This window comes from Dermochelys coriacea, chromosome 1 (assembly GCF_009764565.3).
Source record: "Dermochelys coriacea isolate rDerCor1 chromosome 1, rDerCor1.pri.v4, whole genome shotgun sequence".
Lineage (NCBI taxonomy): Eukaryota > Metazoa > Chordata > Testudines > Dermochelyidae > Dermochelys > Dermochelys coriacea.
Window position 1 is genome coordinate 241,496,125 of NC_050068.2, and position 20,835 is coordinate 241,516,959.

General features: G+C 42.7%; 1 protein-coding gene across 2 annotated transcripts in view; it reads right to left on the reverse strand.

The window, feature by feature from the left end:
* The window catches only part of CACNA1C (calcium voltage-gated channel subunit alpha1 C), a 721,739-nt gene that overhangs the window by 225,490 nt on the left and 475,414 nt on the right, over positions 1-20,835 (reverse strand). For both annotated transcript variants that reach the window (XM_043517771.1, XM_043517767.1), the window contains exon 7: positions 18,248-18,432. In XM_043517771.1, the coding sequence (XP_043373706.1) occupies positions 18,248-18,432 (185 nt within the window). The remainder of the gene's footprint in view (positions 1-18,247; positions 18,433-20,835) is intronic.

A 20,835-nucleotide genomic window follows, 5' to 3' on the forward strand; every position in this document is an offset into this window, starting at 1 on the left:
CTTGCATGTAGTTTCAACTGGATAAATAATTTGTTATGTTCTCTCCTAAAAACCCTGTTATGCCATGTGGCAAGCACAGATGGTTCATGGAATTCTGCCTCAGAAGTGGCTGCATTTCAGGGGTGGGTCCCTGTAGAGAGGGTTGATTCAGATTTCACTTGCACTGGTGTAAATCTGAAGTAACTTCATTAAAGTCAGTGGAGTTACTTTGTATTTAAATCAGTGAGAGGTCAGAATCAGGCCCGCAATCTGCAAAGTATGTTGGGAACCTTTGGGACAACGCAAGTTCTATAAATGAGACAAGCCAATGAAACAAATTAATAGAAATGCAACGATCAGCTGAATTTAGTAATTTGATGACAATGCAAGGGGTGAATTAAGTGACCCAAAGGAGGTCCCTTCCAACTCAAATCATCCATAACATACAATGGGGCCATTATGCCACCTATTAAATCTGTTGAGCCTGATATCTTTTGGTAAGATATACTTTTAAAACATCAACAGTGAATACAGAAAGCTTGAAATGATTCCAGTGCAGTTTAAAACTCTGTGTACTTACTGTCTAATGAATATAAAATACTTCTTGGACTGCCATTGATCCCTTCTTGAAAATAAGTGTGTTTTGGGCCTGATTTTCAAAAATGCATCTGCAAATACAGTACCTAATTTAGTGACACAAATGGACCGTCACAGACGCACCTAACTGGCCATTTGCAAGTAAAAATACCTACTTGTGGTAAGTTTCAGAGTAGCAGCCGAGTTAGTCTGTATCTGCAAAAAGAAAAGGAGGACTTGTGGCACCTTAGAGACTAACAAATTTATTTGAGCATAAGCTTTCGTGAGCTACAGCTCACTTCATTGGATGCAAGTTACTCACAGAAATTAGTCAAGCAATTCTGCACACATTTTTGGACACACAATAACACAGATGCATTTTTGAAAAGCAGTATCCTAGTATCTCATGTACAAACAATCTTCCCAACCATACAGTTTATAAAAGATTAGCTGGATTGTCCAAAGATGAAATTTTGATTTTCATGTTTTACAGAATAAAAGTGACCCAAGTTCTATGGGGTACTTGGACAGTTGCATAATGTGGATGCAATGAATTCATTTGAACTACTCTCTTAAAAGATTCTAATGCTGTCCTGGATCACCTGCTCTCTGCTAAGGGATTGACTGTGACATATAGTCACAGCCCCATGTAGGGGAAGGTGAGCAGGTACTCTACTGAAGTGAGAGCTCCAGAAGATGTGCCTGGAGCAAGCAGAATGGCTCTGGGAGCCCCCAATAAATATAGAGGTAGTGTGGCTGTTATGCCATCCTTGAAGCCTTCCTCTACTCCTGGTCAGTTCTGATAGCTGCTTCGGAGGGCTGATAGGGCTATGACCATGTCCGCATCTTTTATCTCTGGAGAGGCTAACACCAGCAGTAGCAGTAGTCTGCCTTCTCACTATTTTGCTTGACTCTTGAGCAGCAGGTATAGCTGGAGGTCAGAATCTATGCAATCTGCTTCCTTTGTCCACCTGCCCAAGGGCTAGGTATAATCTGGTGCTAACTGCATTTCAGAAATGGGGTGTGTGTGTGTGTGTGTGTGTGTGTGCGCGCGCGCGTGTGTGTAGTGGGGCAAACATCACGCTGATACAATGCACATCACTTGTAAAAGCACACCAATCCAGATCTTCAGCACTTGCTTCTTTTCCAGTCTTGCCTACAACATTTCTGTCAATGCACTTCAGTCCTCACCTCTACTTCTGTGGCGCTAATTGATGCTAATTGCTTCCAAGGGTGCTCAAAGGGAGCTAAGGGAAAAACCTGAGCACTTCAGGGTGGGCAGATAATCTAAAATGGTGGGAAAGGCCGATTCTTCTGGGGACACATGATGAAGTTGGGCCCAAACAGGAAATCTCTTCCACTGAGCCAAGTAGCACTTTCTGGTGGGTTCCTTTCTGCTATTTTTAGGATGGCTTGAACTGCTATCAAACATGTCTGCTCTAGATTCGACGTCCACCCAAATACAGGCTGTGAGGTGGAGAGCCTGTGGAGTGGGATGTCTGATCTCGCCCCTGTCTTGTGTCAAGAGGTTTGGGAAAGACTGGAGGCTGATGCAAGGATGGGGCTGACAGGTGGAAAAGGTTGGGAAACTAATGCTGTCTCGGCCATCTGGGAGCAATGAGGATGATCACTGCCCTGTCCTTCTGAATCAGTAAGAAAGGAATTGGGGGGAAAAGGTGTACACTAAGGGCCTCTCCCATTAGATTAGGATGGGAGTCCTGACCTTGTACACCTCTGGAGCAGTGTGTCTTGCATTTCCTGTTTTCTTGTGACACAAATAGGTCCTGAGATAGGAATCCTCATTGCCAGAATATAGTCTTTACTACAGAATCATGTAGATCCCATTTGTTGTTGATCGAAAGATGTCTGCTGGGGCTGCCCACTAATCTACTGTGTATTCCTGGGAGGTGTACTGCTGGAGGATGATTTGGTGACAAATATACCAGTTCCACAGATTGACCACCAGGCTTAGGAGGGGATGGATCTGTCTTCCCCTTGCTTGTTGATGTAGAACACTGTTGTCATGTTGCCTGACATCCACCCAAATACCAGGTTGTGAGGTGGAGAGCCTCTGGATTGGGATGTCTGATCTTGTCCCTGCCCTGTGTCAAGAGGTCTGGGTAAAACTCTGAGGATGGGGCTGACAGCCCCATAATAATCTGAATATGCTGGGATTGTCTGAGTGGTCAGAATTGCTTGCAGGCCTCATGGGCAGCTCTCAACTCCAGGAGATTTATGTGTATCCTGGACTCTCGGAAACTCCATCTTCCTTGTGCTGTGTGTTTGTCCAGATGGATGCCCTATCCTAGGAGGGAGTCATCTGTAATAAATATCTTCTGGAGTGGGGGAAGAATGAAGGGAACTCCTGCTCTCTGCTCTACCACCAAACAAAAGAGTCTCTCACTGTGAGAGGAGAGTGTGACTAGCTTGTTCACAGCATGTCTACTTCAGATGTATACCATCCAAAGCCTGGCTTGCAGACAGTGAAGCTGAAGTCTTGTGAAGAGTAACAGGTATGTACAGGACACCATGTGACCTAGAAGGATAAGATATGCACCAACTGATGGCTGAGGACTTTGTCTCAGTTCATTGATTAAACCTGTGCAGAGGTAGGTAAACTCTGGTTCTGGCCAAGTCCAGAGTTGCTCCAATAAATTCCATGGTCCCTGATGAAACTAAAAGGGACTTTTGTGTGCTCATGCAGATTCCCAGTGACACTAGGAGATTGAAAGGAGATGTGATTGATGTCACTACTTCCCAATGAGATCTCTCAGTCAATAGCCATCTTGGTAAGGAAAGACAAGCAAGCCATGGTGTCAGAAGTGTACTGCCACTACAGAAAGCACCTTCGTAAACACTCTGGGTTTTGTTGTTTATCCAAAGGGGAACACCTTGTATTGATAATAATTTGGACCTATAGCGAATGGTTGTGGCAATGGTCTTCAGTTTAGAAGGCTGTCTATGATACTTCCTCTTTGATGCTGGTGCATACATACCCAGGGAGTGGAGGGATGGTCTGGAGTCCTTCAATGACCATAAAGACAAATCAGTCTTTTCACTAAATAAGTTATTCTCACTGAAGGGCAAATCCTTTACAGTTGATTGAACTTCTCTGGGGAATCCTAAGGAGTACAGCCAGGATTAACAACACATAACAATAGCTGTTGCCATTGACCTAGAGGCTTTTTCAGCTGCATCAACTGCAACTTGTAGAGATGTTCTAGCACCAATCTGACCATCCTCAATAAGGGCCTGAAATTGTGCTCTGTCCTCTGGAGGGAGCTTGTCTTTGAATTCTGAAATTTTTGAAGAGTTGACAAAAATCATACTTCAATAGCAAAGCCTGGAAACTGGCTAATCAGAATTGCAGGCTAGTAGATGTCAATACTTTTTTTTTTTTTTTACACAAGGAAGTTCATATGTTTGGCCTCTTTATCCGAGGGAGTGGACTTTGGGTGCTGTTGTCTACTCCCTTCAGTGGACACCTGAATCACTGAAGTGTTTGCAGGGAGGATGAATAAATAAAAACCCTGCTCCCCTGGCTGAGACACAGCGCCTGCTTTCTTTCCTCCTTGAAGCAGATGCCTGTGTGCTAGAGTATGCCACATGATGTTGTCAGGCTCTAGGATGGCCTCATTAATGGGGAGCACCACTCGACTAGCTTCTGAACTCTGTAACATGTCCAGAAATCTGTGAGGTCCTGAATTTCCTCCAGAGGAATCTGGAGCTCAACCACAACTCTCCTCACCAAAGCTTGAAACTGTTTATGGCCATCTAGATGAGACAGCAAGGCTGGGGCAGCCACCTCCTCGGGCGATTCTAATAATACTCCTGTTGTGACTGATGGTACTGCTGTATCTGGTTCTGCCTCCTCGTCTTCCATGGGCTCCTGAGGGAACACAGGCTGATCTCTGGGGGTGGGAGAAAGAGATGGCATGATTCTTAATGAGACCATACTGATTCTGGATATTGCACGTATGGGTCCCACGGTTCCTAGTAAAGTCAGTGAGAGAGATCCAACATAGGCTGAGGAGGCTCCCAAGACAAGGGGACCAGCAGTCCTGGGTGAGGGGATGCCTCATCTTATGAGGGTATGGCAGGGTCCAGGTGATTCTGGAACCCTCTATACGGGTTTTCATCTCTTGTGGAGATGAGGCTGGTCCTTCCTTCATGCCAGATTCTCCCAAAGAGGAAATGTGGGTGACCGTGGTGCCCTCGGTACTGTCAATGTAGGGATGCCATAATTAATAGACATAATAGGGGATCAACATCTCTCATACTGTTTGTGGTGTTAGAATCTCCCTGGTAAGGATTAGGTCCAATAGAAGGAATGATTCTGGGTCCGGAAAGATGAAGATATCCTCCAGACCGGCATATCTGTCAGTCATCAATTGCGGTGAAGAGTCTTCTTCTTGTGCACTTGTGAGCTGGTGTAGAAGTGCTCTTGGAAGCCTATGTTTTCTTATGTGCCCATGTCAGTACTTGCAATGCATGTGGCTTTTGGGACTCTTTGTTGGTACCTGTGGTTGTCGTGGCCTTGGCTTATGTCTCTCTTTGCTCTGTACTGATGATCCCACTCCTGTTGATGGTGCTGATGTGGAGGCACTCCTACTCTTTGGTGTCTGTGGATTGGTACTGTGACCCATATGGGCTCTAGAGCCTGCTGGGACCAGGTGCAAAGAATCACCCGACTTAGAAGGTGTTGGGGAAACAGCCATCTTCTTAAAGATGTTTCTGAAAGTGGATTTCTCTTTAGGTTTTGAGAAGGCTTTGCACCCTGGTGAGGTTGGGAAGAGGAGTCCTTAGCGCTACCTTTGTTTGCCCCGTATCTGAGGTAGTGTTGCTGGCTGGCATACTCCTTGATGTCTCTGCCTAATGTACAGGGGGATCTGCCAACCCTAGATCGGACTGGAAACTCATAGAATGCTCCATGAGATGTTTCCTAAGTCTGAAGAGCCAGACACACCCTCTCAGCCTACTCAACAGGATCTATAAGCTCCTGGCTTCTCCTTCATGATCCTTTTCATGATGACCTACTCTGTTGTTGTTTATTCCATGCTTACAGTATTTCTGGTGCTGTATAAAGAGACATTAAAGAGATTTGGGGCTAGTGGAGGATAATCAGCCAAACATGAGCTCCCAGTGTGATGCTGTGGCCAAAAGGTCTAATGCAATCCTAGGATGCCTACCAGGGGAACCTTGAGTAGGAGTAAAGAGGTTATTTTGCCTCCGTATTTGGCACTGATGCAACCACTGTTGGAATACTGTATCCAGTTCTAGTGGCAACAGTTCAAGAAGGATATTGAAAAACTGGAAAGTGTTCAGAGAAGAGCCACATGAATGATTAAAGGATTAGAAAACATGCCTTGTAGTGATCAAGTTAAAGAGCTCCATCTCTTTAATTTAACAAAGAGAAGGTGAAGGGGCGACTTGATTACAATTTGTAAGTACCTTCATGGGAAACAAATATTTAATAATGGGCTCTTCAATCTAGCAGACAAAGGCATAACACAATTCAATGGCTGGAGGTTGAAGCTAGACAAATTCAGACTGGAAATAAGGCATACATTATTAATGGTGGGAGTAACTAACCATTGGAACAATTTACCAAGGGATGTGGTCATTCTCCATCACTGATCATTTTTAAATCAAGATCAGACATTTTGTTAAAAGATATGCTCTAAGAATTATTTTGGGGAAGTTCTAGGGTCTGTGTTGTACAGGAGGTCAGACTAAGTGGTTACTTCTGGGCTTGGAATCTATGAATCTCTGCATTTGCTGGGTTCTGCTGGGGAAGGAGTGGAAGATCCTGCACTTAGTGGAGAGATGAGATTATCCAAGGCAGTATAAGCACCTCTGATGGTTGTCGCTGACCAGGAGGGATTGGAGGTCAGGAGATGCAGTTCTTGAAGTCTGGAATCCTGGACATAATCTGAGTCCTGTATTGGGAGTGGGGCTGCCCCAGAGGGGGATCCCCAAAATCTAATTAAGTAACTAATACTTAATTAACAAAATTTTATTCTACAATATTTAGAGATTCAAAGGCAGAACAGCAGCTCCGTGGACATTAGAGGTTTTGTCTTGGACCATGTGGTAGTAGAAAGGAACTGGAGAGGTAGACGGCCTGCACCCCCTTATGGCCTCAGTCTGAAACGTGCAAGAAGAGCACAGGTGTAGACCAATGGACAGTACTATCAAAATCTTTCATTCTGAGGGCCATGGTGCATATGCATACCCACAGTGGAATACACATAGGGACCAGCACTCAAAGAGGAACCTTGCTATTCCATTTCTGTGCCCTGATTCTTGTCTCATTTACACCAGTGTAACTAAAAAGGAAATTCAGGCTGTTGGACTCTCAGCTCCACTCTGGGAAGACCAGGTCTCAATCCAGATAAATGTTATACTTTACTATTCCCATCCTCCCTATTACAGATTGCTGATTATGCCAAGATATTTGTGTGCAGTGGTGATTTTGTCATCTGCATATAGGCCTCTAGTGACCTCCAAAATTATTTTGACTTATGTGACTTCATAAAGATTTGAATTCAGATCTCCAGAGGCAAAAGACCTAATGCGTTAACCTGCTGGGTCACCTTGCTCCTAAGTGAGTGTGTGCTAAAAACATGTAAAGTTCTCTGAAAAAAAATGCCCATAAGGCCCAAAGAGTATTTACCCAGGGGGCTGATAGTTCTTCTACAGACACCATAGCACTTCAATCGCTCTCTGCTGCTTAAAAACCTTTTAATCTTTTAAAGGCTTTGGAAATTCACTGCAAAGATAAAGTGCTAATTTCAAGCATGAAAAAATTCCTCAGGATAGCAGGCCTCCAAACCTACAGATTTTATTTCATTTCAAAATCCAGGGCTTTCCCTTCCTGTCTTTATTTATTTTGTGTTTACATTTACATGGCTGATTATCCAGAAAGGGATTTGCTGCCCATTTCACTGTACCTCTGTTTTTTATCCTCTTCTATTTGTCTCAGTGCTTTTTCTACATAGGCTGACACAAGATACTACCATAGGTATATCAAAACAGCGTTGATTGCTGCATGCACACAAATATCCAAGTACATGCTGTTAATTGATTTACATACTCAATTAAGCCCTTAAAAATAAAGATAATGAGAAGCATTAAAATATAAGCTGTAGATAAACACTCACTTCACAAAATGGAAGCACGACAGTCAACTTTTCTAATTTCCATCTGATCAATATATCCCAGTTTCCTTTCAGAGCAAATTTTCAAGCCATGATATTCCCAACAAATGAACTGACTTCAGCCTTTCCATTTGAGAGAATGAAGCCATATTCACAGTTCATAAACACGGACCATCTTCTATTGATGAAATTATTCTCACAGTTCACAAATATAACATACAATATCTAGACTTGTACTGATGAAAGCTAACTCACCCCTCATAACATACAGGTACTACACATTTCACTGATTATCCTACTAACGACTCATTAACATAATACAACTGCTAGACTTTTACTGAGGAAACCAAAATCAGAGCTCTTGAATGCAATGCAACTGCTACATTTCCAACAAAGTCACACTTAAACTTGTGATTGCAACCGCTATAGACAAGGGTGAATCTTCTGCTATGCATGTGTGCATTATTAGCAACAAAAGCTACTAAAATACCCCTCTGAAAGGAAAATCTCTGCAGTAAATGAAAGTCTGATTTCTATTATAGCCCTAATGGAAGAATCATTCATGTTATGAGTAACAGAACAATAGCTCTCAAAAGTTAACATCCCCAGGATGTCATTGTTTCATAATAACTTCTCATTCTGTTGGGTCTTGAATTCCAATGGCTTCTCATTGCCTTTCTCATTTCCAGTCTCCTCCTATCTTTATATCAAGCCTGTCTCTGGTTCCCAGTTACCAGTGGCTCAGTCACCCCAAAGTGTGCAGCTTTCTGCCACTCACTCATAAGAGATTACAGAGGATTTCACCCTCATGTCTTCCCGCAGGCACTCCCACTGAAATCAATGGACTTGCCTCGATGAGAAATGCAGGAGCCAATCCTAAGGGACCAACTCTGTCGTCAGTGGATGAGTGAAGTTCCAATCAAACTCAATGAGATTGGCATACATGTAACAGACCAGAATTGGGCCCTAAGTCTTGAAAGCAACTCATTAAAACAAAATTAGACTGGAAACAAATCAAATAATTATATCATCTATTTCTAGAGCTTCAATTTCTGGGAACATCTGACAAACAACATCTCTACCTCATAGTCATGGGGCTGGCGAATGGATCGGGCTGGCAGATGGACCAAAGACAACATTTCCAAAACCATGACTTCAAGGGCCTCAATTTTTGGATGCTCAACTTGACTTGCCTTAACAGGGCCTGATTTTTCAAAAAGTATTGAGTATCTGTCTTCTGGAAATCTGGCCACTCAAGTTGGGAACCCACAAATTGTTGCACCCAAAATCTCTTGTAACTTTTGAAATATTTGTCCCACCAGGTAAGCTCTCAATTTTCCAGCTTTGGGAAGAAGCTGAGGGACAGGAAGGTCTCTGCGGTAGAGAAAAAGCCATCATTAGGTGAGAGTTTGAGGAAGAGCGAAGGAAGAAGGGGGTAAAGAAAGGGCAAGAGAAAAACAGGGCTATTAAAGAAGTCCTTCACAAGCAGGAGCATTGGGCAGAGGCACTCCATTAACACCAACCCATAAATATCCAAGAAAGAAGCTTATCCTAAACAGAGAGCCTCTTAACATATACAGGAGGGGTGCCCAAAGTGAGGCTTGAGGGTCACATGAAACCTGGAGTCTTAAAGTGCACCCTCTTTGTATGGAGGCCAGGTTTTTGCTGTAGGAGTAAAACAACAAGCCATTCCTATTAATCACTCAAGGAAGACAGAAGTACAAGCAACTGTTATGGTTGCATATGCATTTGTTTGTGGAAAAACAGATTTTTTGCTTGAGCCATAAACTGTAGGCTTGGCCATTACTCTTCTGGCAAGTCAATGTTGTGGCCCCTCAGTACCACAACATGTGGGCACCCCACTGTATGGCATTGTTACAGCAGATGAAAGTGGAATAACCTTTGTGATCAGTGAGACCGTTTGTTTGTGCTCTCATGTTTATTTTTATTTTTTTGTTATTTTTCACCTCTGTGCCAAATCCTGTCAACATGATCATAAAACCCCGCAATAAAAATCCAGCATTTTCTGGAAAAAATAAATGCTGTGGAAACAGAGAGAGGTATATTCTGAGAATTAGATCATTCCCTTGTGCGGAAAGCCTTACTAATTCAAGCCTGAACGCTGTAAAAATAAAGGGTTAGAAAGCACAACACAGCTGGTGAAAATTGGGGGTTGCAGTTCTGCATTTAACATTTTCCATTTTATGGCAATATCACTGTACTCCTCACCACATCTTCCTCATCAGGCTTCACCAGGCTGTGGAGGGATGAGAAAACTCACAAAGCACATCAAGGCTGTCAGCAAAGTAAATTATATTGATTGCTTCGTTTCTTCCCCAATTTTATTTCCTGACAGGAATTTCCAGAGTGACTGTGAGCTCTGGTTTCAAGATCATTTGCTGAATCATCTCAGAAGTATGATTTCATAGATTCATAGACACTGAAGCTGGAAGGGGCCTGTTAAGACAGCACATCTAACCTGCTGCATCTAGCACATGATACCCTGGGATGGGTTATCTAACTCACTTTTGAACATTTCCACTGATTCAAACTCATTGTGCTGTCTTGGTGGCTATTCCATTGTATTACTGCTCTTAGAGTGTTTTCTTATTCTGCGTAGGGATTGGGCCAATTTATGAAGTTTGGTCCTCTTAAATTTGAGGGGGTTGAAATCCTGCATTCCAGTTCAGGTCCCTCTTAGACATTGATCTTTACTAAAGTCCAGGAGGGTTCAGATCGAGTGTTCTAGCTCACGTCCCTCTCTAATTATATTCACACGAAACCTGCCCTTCTTTACTTTACAACTATTACTTTATAGTCAGAACCTCAGTGCAAACTGCCATTGCAAGTACTGCAATGTCATGTTTTCAGAGATTTTGTCCAAGAATTCAGAAATGTTGCATGAATTATGGGAAACAAAACAAATCCCTCTTCACTGAGGTAGGCTGAATGACTATTTTTAAAAGGAGTCATTCTGCTTGATCCTAGAATTCAAGCTGCAAGAGCCAGACTGCATGAAGATCATCCCAGGGCCTGATTCCCCATTACTCTGCACCATAAGTAGTCATTGCACCACTACAAGGTGGGTGCAATCATTCTGATTTAGTAGCATTTCACACCCAATCTGCACTCACGGAAATGACACTTCAAGGTGCAACATAATGGAAAGCCAGACTTCCAGAATTAAGAGTGTCTATACTATAGAGACTATGTTGGCATAGCCCCATAGTTTAGACACAGCCTACAGTGACAGAAGGGGGTTATCTTTCAGTGTAGGAACATCTGATTGAAGATAGGAAGCCCTCTTACATTGACCTTGCTATGTCTACACTGGAGGTTTTGTTGGCATAGCTACGTTGGTCAGGGATGTGGTTTTTTCACAGCAGTGACCAACGTTGATGTAACTTTTCAGTGCAAACCAGGCCTAATGCTGCACACGGCAGTCTACATGCAGTGTGTCCCATAGCTCAAGCTGGAAGGGGCAGACCGTATACAAAGTTTAACACCAATTCTAGATATTAGCCTTACTCTATAGCATATTTACTGGTAAAGTGACACCTCCCCTAAAGGAGAGCAACAAAACTGCTAAAAATAATTAAAAGTAAGCCCTGTTAGGAGAACTGGATCTGTTCAGTCTGGAGAAAGATTGGGAGGAGACGTGATAAATGTCTACAAATACTTAAATGGGATGTTATAAAGTAGACAGAGATTAATTATTCCCATTAGTCAAATAGAGTACAAGAAATAAAGAGCTACAGCAGAGATTTACTTTAAAATAAAGAAGGGGCGTAATCTGTAACATTTAGATCTTGTCTTCTTCTAAATGTTCCTAAAATTCAGTGGTGTTCTGAATGGGATTTGGTCAGACTTGTCCCTACTTTAAAACTTCATAAAAGCAGTTTAGACAATGGAATGAATTGCCAAGACTAGATACTCATCTGTTCAGAGGGGATATGGGAATGATAAGGTCAATCTTGTCCAGATAAACAGGAAATAGTATGACCACTAGCAATTCCTTCCAACTCAAGTCTATAATTCAGTGGCTGGGATACTTTGGGTATCCAGAACGTTAATACGTTTGAGACTCAAACCTCCATAGTTCGTAGGGAGAAGTTCTACAATGTAAACCAAAAAAATGAACCACCTCCATCTGGCTCAGCCAATGTAGGAGATGTACTACTGTAAGCTGGAGCTAAGCTAGAAATCACTGTGGCCCTGATTCAACAGTCTATCCCCATTCAACAAAGCACCTGATCACATGCTTAATTTGGGCACGTGCTTCAGACTTATTGGCTTCAATGGGACTTAAAATTAAACATGTGCTTAAGTCCTTGCTAAATTGGGGCCTCTTTGCATATATTATGCTTAGTAATAATAATAAATAGTAGGGTGACCATATTTCCCATATGTCCCTGAATACAGGTACTCGTTTTTAAGCAAGTTCAATGGCAATCAGAACTATGCAGTACAAACACTCAAATTAACATCAAGTTGACTGAGTCCCTGTTAAAAAGAAATACTGCGTAGTTGGATTCTTTTTATTTACCTTCTTATCTTTAAGGTTTTAGGGTTCACAGAGGGAGAGGTGACATACACACACACTCCCATATACTTCTCTCACACGGGAAGGGGGTATGACTGACTGACTGACCCTCCCTGCTCGCAAAGTGTCAAAAGGCAGCTATCACCTCCAGGCTGCTGCTGGCCAATGACATAACCCAGCCACATCCTGTCCCCTGGCTACAGCATGGGCAGGAAGGGGTTAAATTCTAAGAATGCATTGTGCACCAGGGCCCAGGGAACCTGACTGCAGGGGCTTCAGCCCCATGCTCCCTGGGGGCAGGACCCAGGGAGGAGAGCGGTGGCAGGTGAAGAGGGTGCTAAGCCCCCTGCCTGGGGCGCTGCTGTGGAGCCTGCAGGTTCAGGACATGAACAGGCTGGAAATCGCTCTCCCCACCCCACTCCAGAGCTTAGCGAGGGGTGGAGAGGCTACCATGCCAGCACTGTGCAGGCTTTGGCACATGCAGGGATTGGCTCCTCCTGGTCAACCCCCGGGGTGGGAGGGTCTTGGGCTTTCCCAGGTTGCTGGGCCAGCCAGAGGCAGTTGGGGAAGGAAAGAGCCTGCCAGCCAGACTGTTAGTGAGCTGAGTGCTCTGACCAGGGGTTGGTTCTCCACACAGCTCTGGGAGTGGGACGTGCCCTGCCCGGGGAGGGGGGAATATGGAGGAGCAGTGGGGCTTGGGGGGAGGCAAAGGGGCAAAGCAGAGAGAGGACAGTGAGAGGGGGAACATGTAAAGGGCCGATTGGTGGGCTGCAGAGGCAACATGTAACCAGCCCTTGCCTGGCACCTATGCACACTCACCAGCCACCGCAGCTCGCAGAGCACAGCCAATGCCAGCCAGAAACGGGAAGGGGGCAGGGCCTTGCTGGCTGAGAGCTGGCATGCAGTGGGGGCTGCGCTGATGGACCAGCAGGGGGAGCGGCCAGCCCTGCTACCAGCCTTGCATACCCACCCCCATTGTTGGCCACTGGACCCCCCCCACTCACCGTTGGTGGGCGGGAGGCTGGTGAGCAGGGATCTGGCCAGCAGCAGGATCCACTAGTACTGATGGGGTGGGGGTGGGAGAGAGAGAGACAGAAAATACGGAACAATTTGCCTCTTTTTAAGAAAAAGTCAGGACACCTGCAAGAGGGCTTAAATAAGGGACTGTCCCTTTAAAAACGGGATGTCTGGTCACCCTAACTTGAGTTAACATCACAGTCAGAGTCTATCCTGAAAGGTGTTGAGTATTCACCACCCCCGTTGAAGTCAGAGAGAGCTGTGGATGCTCAGTGCTTCTCTGGATTTGTATTATGAACTATTTATTTGGAATATTTAAACTACCAATTTCCTGTGTGGTCTTATTTGTAATCATAAGGCCCCTTCAATATCTCCCTTGCTAGGACAACTTCACCAAGTTCAGAAAATCACAAGCAAACTCCACATGGAATGCTGTTTTCCAACAGAAGGCCTCAGCAATTCTACTTTTAAAGATAGGGGACGGTTAATATTTCTTAGGGCTTTAAATGTTATTTAAGGAGGCAGTGGAATTTTTGCTGGACATTGCCACCCAAGTGACAATGCTGGGGTAGCATTTTCAATGCATGAAGGATGCAGAAGGCATTTGGTGCTTACTGGGCACAGTTCTGCTCAAATTTATAGACTGTGCAACCTCACTGTCTTGCATGCAGAATTTGGACCACAGTAAATTAATAAAATAATAAAATAATAATAAATAATAATAATAATAATAATAATAATAACAACAACAACAACAACAACAACAACAATAATAGCAAATAAAGTAATGTTAAAACTAAGGAGGGGCATCATTTTTTCAAAAAATTCAAAGGAAGCCAACCTATTTGCATACACTATCCACTCGGTGAGAGAGGAGCTTAGAAAGCTTATTGATTTTATTGACATTACTTTAAAAAAACATGTTATGGAATGAAAGTTTGCTGATTTAAATGCCTCTGACAATTTTCATGGGCAGGCAGGTTATAGGCAGGGAAACAATCTTGTGAGATGGAAGGGATAGGCTTCACTGAAGATGAGAAAAACAGTGAGTGTGAGAGAGGATGCAGGAGAGAATAAGGTTAAAATCTGCAATAAAGTGTCTTAGAAGTGTAAGTTTAATGAAAAGCCACTTGGACTTAAGCTCCTAGTTCACTTGTGAAAATTTTATCCTGATTGAACAGGAAATTGGCAAATAACTGCACTCTGGTACCAGGGTCTTGTTGGGTCTGTAATAAGACTCTAGACAGAAAGACAGTCAGACTTCAGAAGTTTTCCTAAGTGGCTCGCTGTTCTTTCAGCGCCTGACTCTGAGAAGTGTTTGAGCATCCTCAACTCCCATTGATTTTAATAAGAATTGTGTGTGCTCAGCACCTCTCAGAATCTGTCCTTAGTGGAGGGGAAGGGGGAAGCAGAACTGAATATTACAAGGCACTTAGCAATGTTCAGCCAAGGAAATTGCTCAATTGACTGAACATTTCCAACCAACTAATTCCGCTCAAAGGCTTCTGACTTGATCTACTGAATTTAAGGACAGACACTTTCCTTTTCAGACTTGAAGGGAGAGCAAAGCAAATTCCCTACCTGTAATTCCTGTGCTCAGAAGATAGTTATTACAATAGATCCCATCTCCAAATACGCTCTTGTGGGCCCAGGTCTTGTGCATGTGACTGCATGTGGAGCATTGAGAGATTAAGGCCAGGATTTTAAAAAGTGAGGGGGGGAAGGCCTAACACTATTGAAGTCAATGGGAATTTTTCCATTGACTTCAATAGAGCCGGATTTCACTCTGAATATTTAAATTGGCAAGACCTACCCATATCCTATGCCACTTCCTAAAATACTTCACTCATTCCAGAGGGTTGGAAATTTTGGAACCCTGTTAACTCTTTACTATTCAGAATGTTAAGTCTCCATGTTGCTGTAGATATCTTAAAGACAGTATACCTTTGCTCTTCGGCTCTGTATACTCTACTGCTTAAACCCGTGCATGTTGTTTAAGACAGCTGCAGACACGGTTGAAATATCAACTTTTATAGGGTTTCAACATGCCAACCATTATAGCTATAACACTTGCCATAGATGTGTACAGTAGTCAACATTGAAAGTTAGCTTTTGCTAAACAAATACCACTCTTCTAAGTAGAGCGAAATAACCATGGCATCTCAGATACTACTATATGGCAACTGTTGACAAACACAGACTTCTTAATGGTGGCCAATGTATCTATATAACATGACAAAGTCAAACCGTGGTGTGGATACAAGGGCACAGTTAAGATTCTTTGAATAACCTTAGCCCTAAATGTCCATAATTTCTGGTGTCTTTTTCCTAGTGTTTTTTCTAAAGTGTAACCTGAACTTTGCATTACCTGGCTTTCAGAAGTTGATGGTGTGGATTATTTTTTAGTTACAGAGATTTTTCCCTTTTGTTATTGATACTATATTTACAACCTTAATTCCAGCTTATGAGGGAGGACAGAAACGGCCATCTGGCACAGCAGGGGTTAAAGAAAACCTTTGGGTGCAGCTAGCCCAGTTCCGCTATACCTGTGGCCAATGCCAGACCTGGACGGGACAGGGGATTAAGAAAAGGAGGGAGCCAGGCTCAGTTGGGGGCTGACTGGTAAGGAGGCAAGAGCTCTGTGCCTGCCTGAAGGGACAGCTCAGCAACCTGCCAGCCAGAGCAGCTACTTGAGGCAAGTAAGGGCTCCCTGCCAAGAGGAGGCTGCAAATAAGCCCCAGCACTTGGGGCAACTGGACTAGTGGGGTTGATCTATACAGGGCCCTGGGATGGGACCCAGTAAGAGGGAGGGTCTGGGTCCCCCTACTATGGCCTCGGGCCTTACAGACTAAGAGACCAGTGATCTAGCCACTAGGCTGCCCGGCCACAGAAGACCCTATCACCGAGCTTAATTAAGATTTTTTGTCTGGGAATAATTTAGAACTGAAAACAAGAAGAACATATTTTTTTCCTTCCAAAGCAAGTGTTCTATATATCCACACCCTGAAGACTAAGAGCTCCAGGGTTGTCCGGAAAAACTAACACTCAACAATTCATTATAATTTGAGGCCTCGATATACTGTACTGTATGAAAGGAAAAAATAACTTCAGAAAGTAGCTCAAACCAAACCAAAACCCAACAGCCAAAAGCTAGGTTGCTCTAGGGAATCCATGAAAAATGAAACAATCTGTAGCAATCACAGTAAAAGAGCATTTATCAGTGGCTATATGTGTTTGGCTCCTAATAGTAGGTGAATAAGAACTGATGACTGTATCCCAAGTGTTTCATACCCTGTCATGTGAATGATGCAGGGACCCAATAGTGTAGAGACTCGGGGATGGTCTATTGTAAAACCTACCGTTAGAGAAAATAATGATAATTTGGGGGATTCATTTCATATGAATTAACAGTGTACAATGCTACAAGTGCATCACTATTTATTATTGATTGTCTTATTCACCTTGCTTTGGATTCTCTCAACTGAATGGCTCGTAAGTCTCCCTCGAATACACAGAAATACAGCTCTCAGATACTATAGTGATGGATATTATTGAAATATGACAGACAGATATACTCTTTGTATCAAATACTGAGAAATTTTGCCTGGTTTCTTTTCTGGTTTTAGTTTTTTCTTCACTGTTTTTATTAATGTATACTTTTGTTTCAAGTAAATCTAATTTTCATTTTGCAAGACCCAGATTGCTCTCAAATATTTTTATCTCTGCCTCTTATCTTAGTCACCAGGAGGGAACTGGCATCACAAGGTTAATCTAAATTTAAAAGGGTAAAAAGGCCATCATTATCTGTGTGAGTCCCATCTGTGTGCAATGGATATACTGTAGACACTCTAAATCTTCAAAGAGAAATATTTTAAACCCAGTGGCAGGTAGAGTGCAGTTTCAGGATAAAGTTTAAAGGGAGATGGAGGTGTTGATTAACAGCACAAGCTTGCCCCAATCCAGATCTTTTCCCTATTTTCCTTAGAATATTCTTGTGTTAATTCTACTATGCACTGAGCCTCAGGTTCTATTTACACTGAAATTCCTATCATACTGGGGGAACCAGAAGTCTCTAAACATAGTTATAATCCAGACTCTAACATTATAGTCATGACTAAATCATGTTTTAAGCATGTTCCTGAACCATGCTGCAACCCTGCAGAAGTCCAAGGCAATAGCATAGTTCAGGAGCCCCGGTAGGTCCAGTTTATAATGAAAGATCAATCCTTATTTTAACTCTCGTGGGACTACTATGCTTTTACCGGGTCTCCAAACATAACAGGAATTACACTATGGGACCTAAAAAAGCCGAAGAAAGCGGAATGAAAGTCTCCAAGTAAGGACTATGGTGAGGATGATAGTTAATTTTAAGGTTAACATCAAGATTAAACATAAAATTTAGGTCATGATTAAGATAAAAATTCAGGTCATTATCTAGGTCAATATCAGAATTAGGATCAGGGTAAGAATTAAGGTCAGGATGAGGTTCATAATTAGGATTACAGTGCAGATCTAGAAGGATTTTCTGAACTTCCTGATGAAATCCATGGGTCTTTTCATTCTAGCGCCTTTGTTAACAGCAATGCCACTACATGGTTATCTTTGCTCATTAGAAATATTGCTGCATTAGTAATTTGGATTTGTGTGAGATAGTTGACACATTGGGAGGGTCACTCAATGACACCCAGCTCAACAAAGGTACATTGCAGATTCTCAAACCAAAATGCCATCTGCCATCTTTTAACATTTTAATATAATGGAAAGTTCACATTTAAATTTTAAAAAATATGACAGCTAACAGCTCCCATGTCATCCCATTGACATACTAAATTAATTAAAGCCATATATTATTAACCCTCCCATTACCACACATAATCAGTGAGCAAAATAAAGACCAAGCCAGAACCCCATATTCTCAGCATGGCAGGACAGCACTATTGGTCCCAGGGGTTGGTCATTTTCGGATACGTACCCAGTACAGTACATCTGTCCAGCCCTCCATAGTGATGCACTGAAACACAGTTAACATGGCAAAGGCAAAGTTGTCGAAATTGGTAATTCCATGCTTGGGCCCCTCCCATCCTGGTTTGCACTCAGTGCCATTCTGACACTGCCGTCCATGCGCTGATTGAGGAGCACAAGGAGAGGGGTCCTCTTCTGCAGGTGTATCATAAATGATGGGAAAACAAGAATGAGAGAATTATTAAGTACTGCATGAGTCACTGGAAAGGCAAAAGGATACTTGCTTTTGAGACCAGACTTTTGCAGTGCATTTGACACACTATTTGAAGGCACCACCAAAAATTGTATTGGTTTTAACCAGGCGCCAGTGCATTTTTTGGTTTGGCTTTTTTATTTTGCAAAGGATAGACAAGTTACCAATTCTGACCATCAAAATTGTCATTTACATTTTTCAATACACATCCTTCCAGAAACAAGAAAGAGTGCACTCATACATGAGGAGATCCTAGGTTACATCAGTTGCATTTCTGTGGTGTGCACACTGTGACTATGATTTTCCATTTCCATATTCACGGGCAGTCTGGGTTAACTTAAGGTCACCTATGTCCCCTAGCATTGAACTGACTGAAGCTCTCTTCCTGTGGAACACCTTATCTCAAAGGAACCAAGCTTCAGGCTTCAGTGCTATGGAGCTGCCAAGGAATGCTGGATTAATGTTAAACTGCTGTGATGCATTTCTGGGGCTTAGAAGCTTTGCTGAATGTTATCCACAGGTCCTGTGATGCTCAGAAGCTCTGCAGGACCATAACTTCTGATTAACCACCTGTCTATTCTATATAGGTTTGGGGTTTCTCCCAATCTGTAAAATTAAGGACCCAAGCTACACATCTGTTTCAACTCTCCACTGCATTAAAAAAAAGCCCATGAAAAACATTTTAATACATACAAATAAACACAAAAACTAATATTGGGATCATAGTAATACATAATGAGAGTGATTGATCAGTAAGAGTACAGTCCTGCTGTCCTTATTCAGGCAAAGCTACCATTGAAAGCAGTGGGAGCTTTGCCTGGATGAGGACTGCAAGATAAGGCCCTACATTTAAAATAGATATGTGGGGGTTTATTTTGTTTGTTTCTATCTATTTTGTTTGTTGCTACTATCTTTTTCATGTGACAGCTTGTTCTCGTGAGATTTCCAAAAGTTCTGGAAGTGTTTCCGCCAAAGTACATCAGGAATAGGAAGATCAGAATGAGGTGCCTCTTCAGTAGTTACCATAGAGAAAGATAATATATATATTAACACAGCATAAAAATCCATGGCAGGTCATTACAGTTCTAGTACATTTTCCAGCAATTGAAATTTGCTGACCTTATCTGAAGGTAGAAACTAAAGAACTTTTGTGGCAATTTCCCTCTGTATGATATTTTCTTGCTATCTGATCGTGTCATTAGTCAGAGTTAGACAGAGTCATTAGTACACAGCATCTCACGGTGATCACTGATGCTCAGGTCAAATAAATCAAATGATAAACAGTGGATGAGTAGATGTTTGAGTGACAATCTACTGGATTTTCTTAGGAGGGATTTCCTGACGGATTTCGTGTGCAGGATTCCTCCCATTAATTCATTTTTACTTTCAGAATAGATTCCTTTCTAACCACAGCTACATCCTGAGAGAGAAAAAGGAAGGGCTGATCATAGATTAGAAACTCCTCTGCCATGATAGCAGTTATTAAAGTTTACAGTATTGTATATTTGGGCCTGGAGTCATTATAGAATAGGTGAGTTGTTCAACTCTATGTTGCTGACTCAAATCCAACTAAGTCTGCTGGTGAGAAAGTCATTACTGTCGTATTGCTTTAGTCAATGGGAAATGAACTGGAGGTCTCAGTCCAGCTGCAAATGGCAAACATCCACATGAAAAAGCACACTCATCTTTACACTCATCAGGAATTGACAACTCTGCTGGAAATCTCAACAGAAAGGCCAATGACTGGATGGGCTGTGGAGACTGAGCTAAACTCTCACCCTTATAGCTCGTTTCTCCATATCAAAGTTGAGTCCTGTTTATGGGGCAGAGTAGAAGGAGTTTCCATTTTTGCTCCCCATATTGTATGTGTTTTGTGGAGAGCTAGAGAACTCCTATCTCCAGTGCTGGCACTCAGGCACCTTTCAACGTGCTAAATTCATTTAAATGTTCTAATTCACTGAAAGTTACATTATGTTGGGAAAGCCTCACTTGGAAAATATTCGCATTTAGGCTGCTGTTCCTTCTCTCTCACTTGTGTCTCTGTGCAAAGGGTGCCTTTAATATTGCTGCATGGTCACATTCTTGCAACTTGGTCCTCTGGAGGCAATCAGCCTACTCTCTCTCTCTCTCCTCCACAAGTAGAATGCCTCCAGCAACTGCTGTTGGTGCAGTGCTCCTTGACACACACTCTAACACAACAAGCCAGTGATGGTGAAGCCCATAAAGATGCCCTAACAAGCATAGCTTCTGCTTCCTTGACTCACAGGTCCACAAGGACTCTGAAGGATGAGGACTTAGAGAAGAGATGAGGCTTAAAGAGAACGACCAAGGAAACAACCCCATTC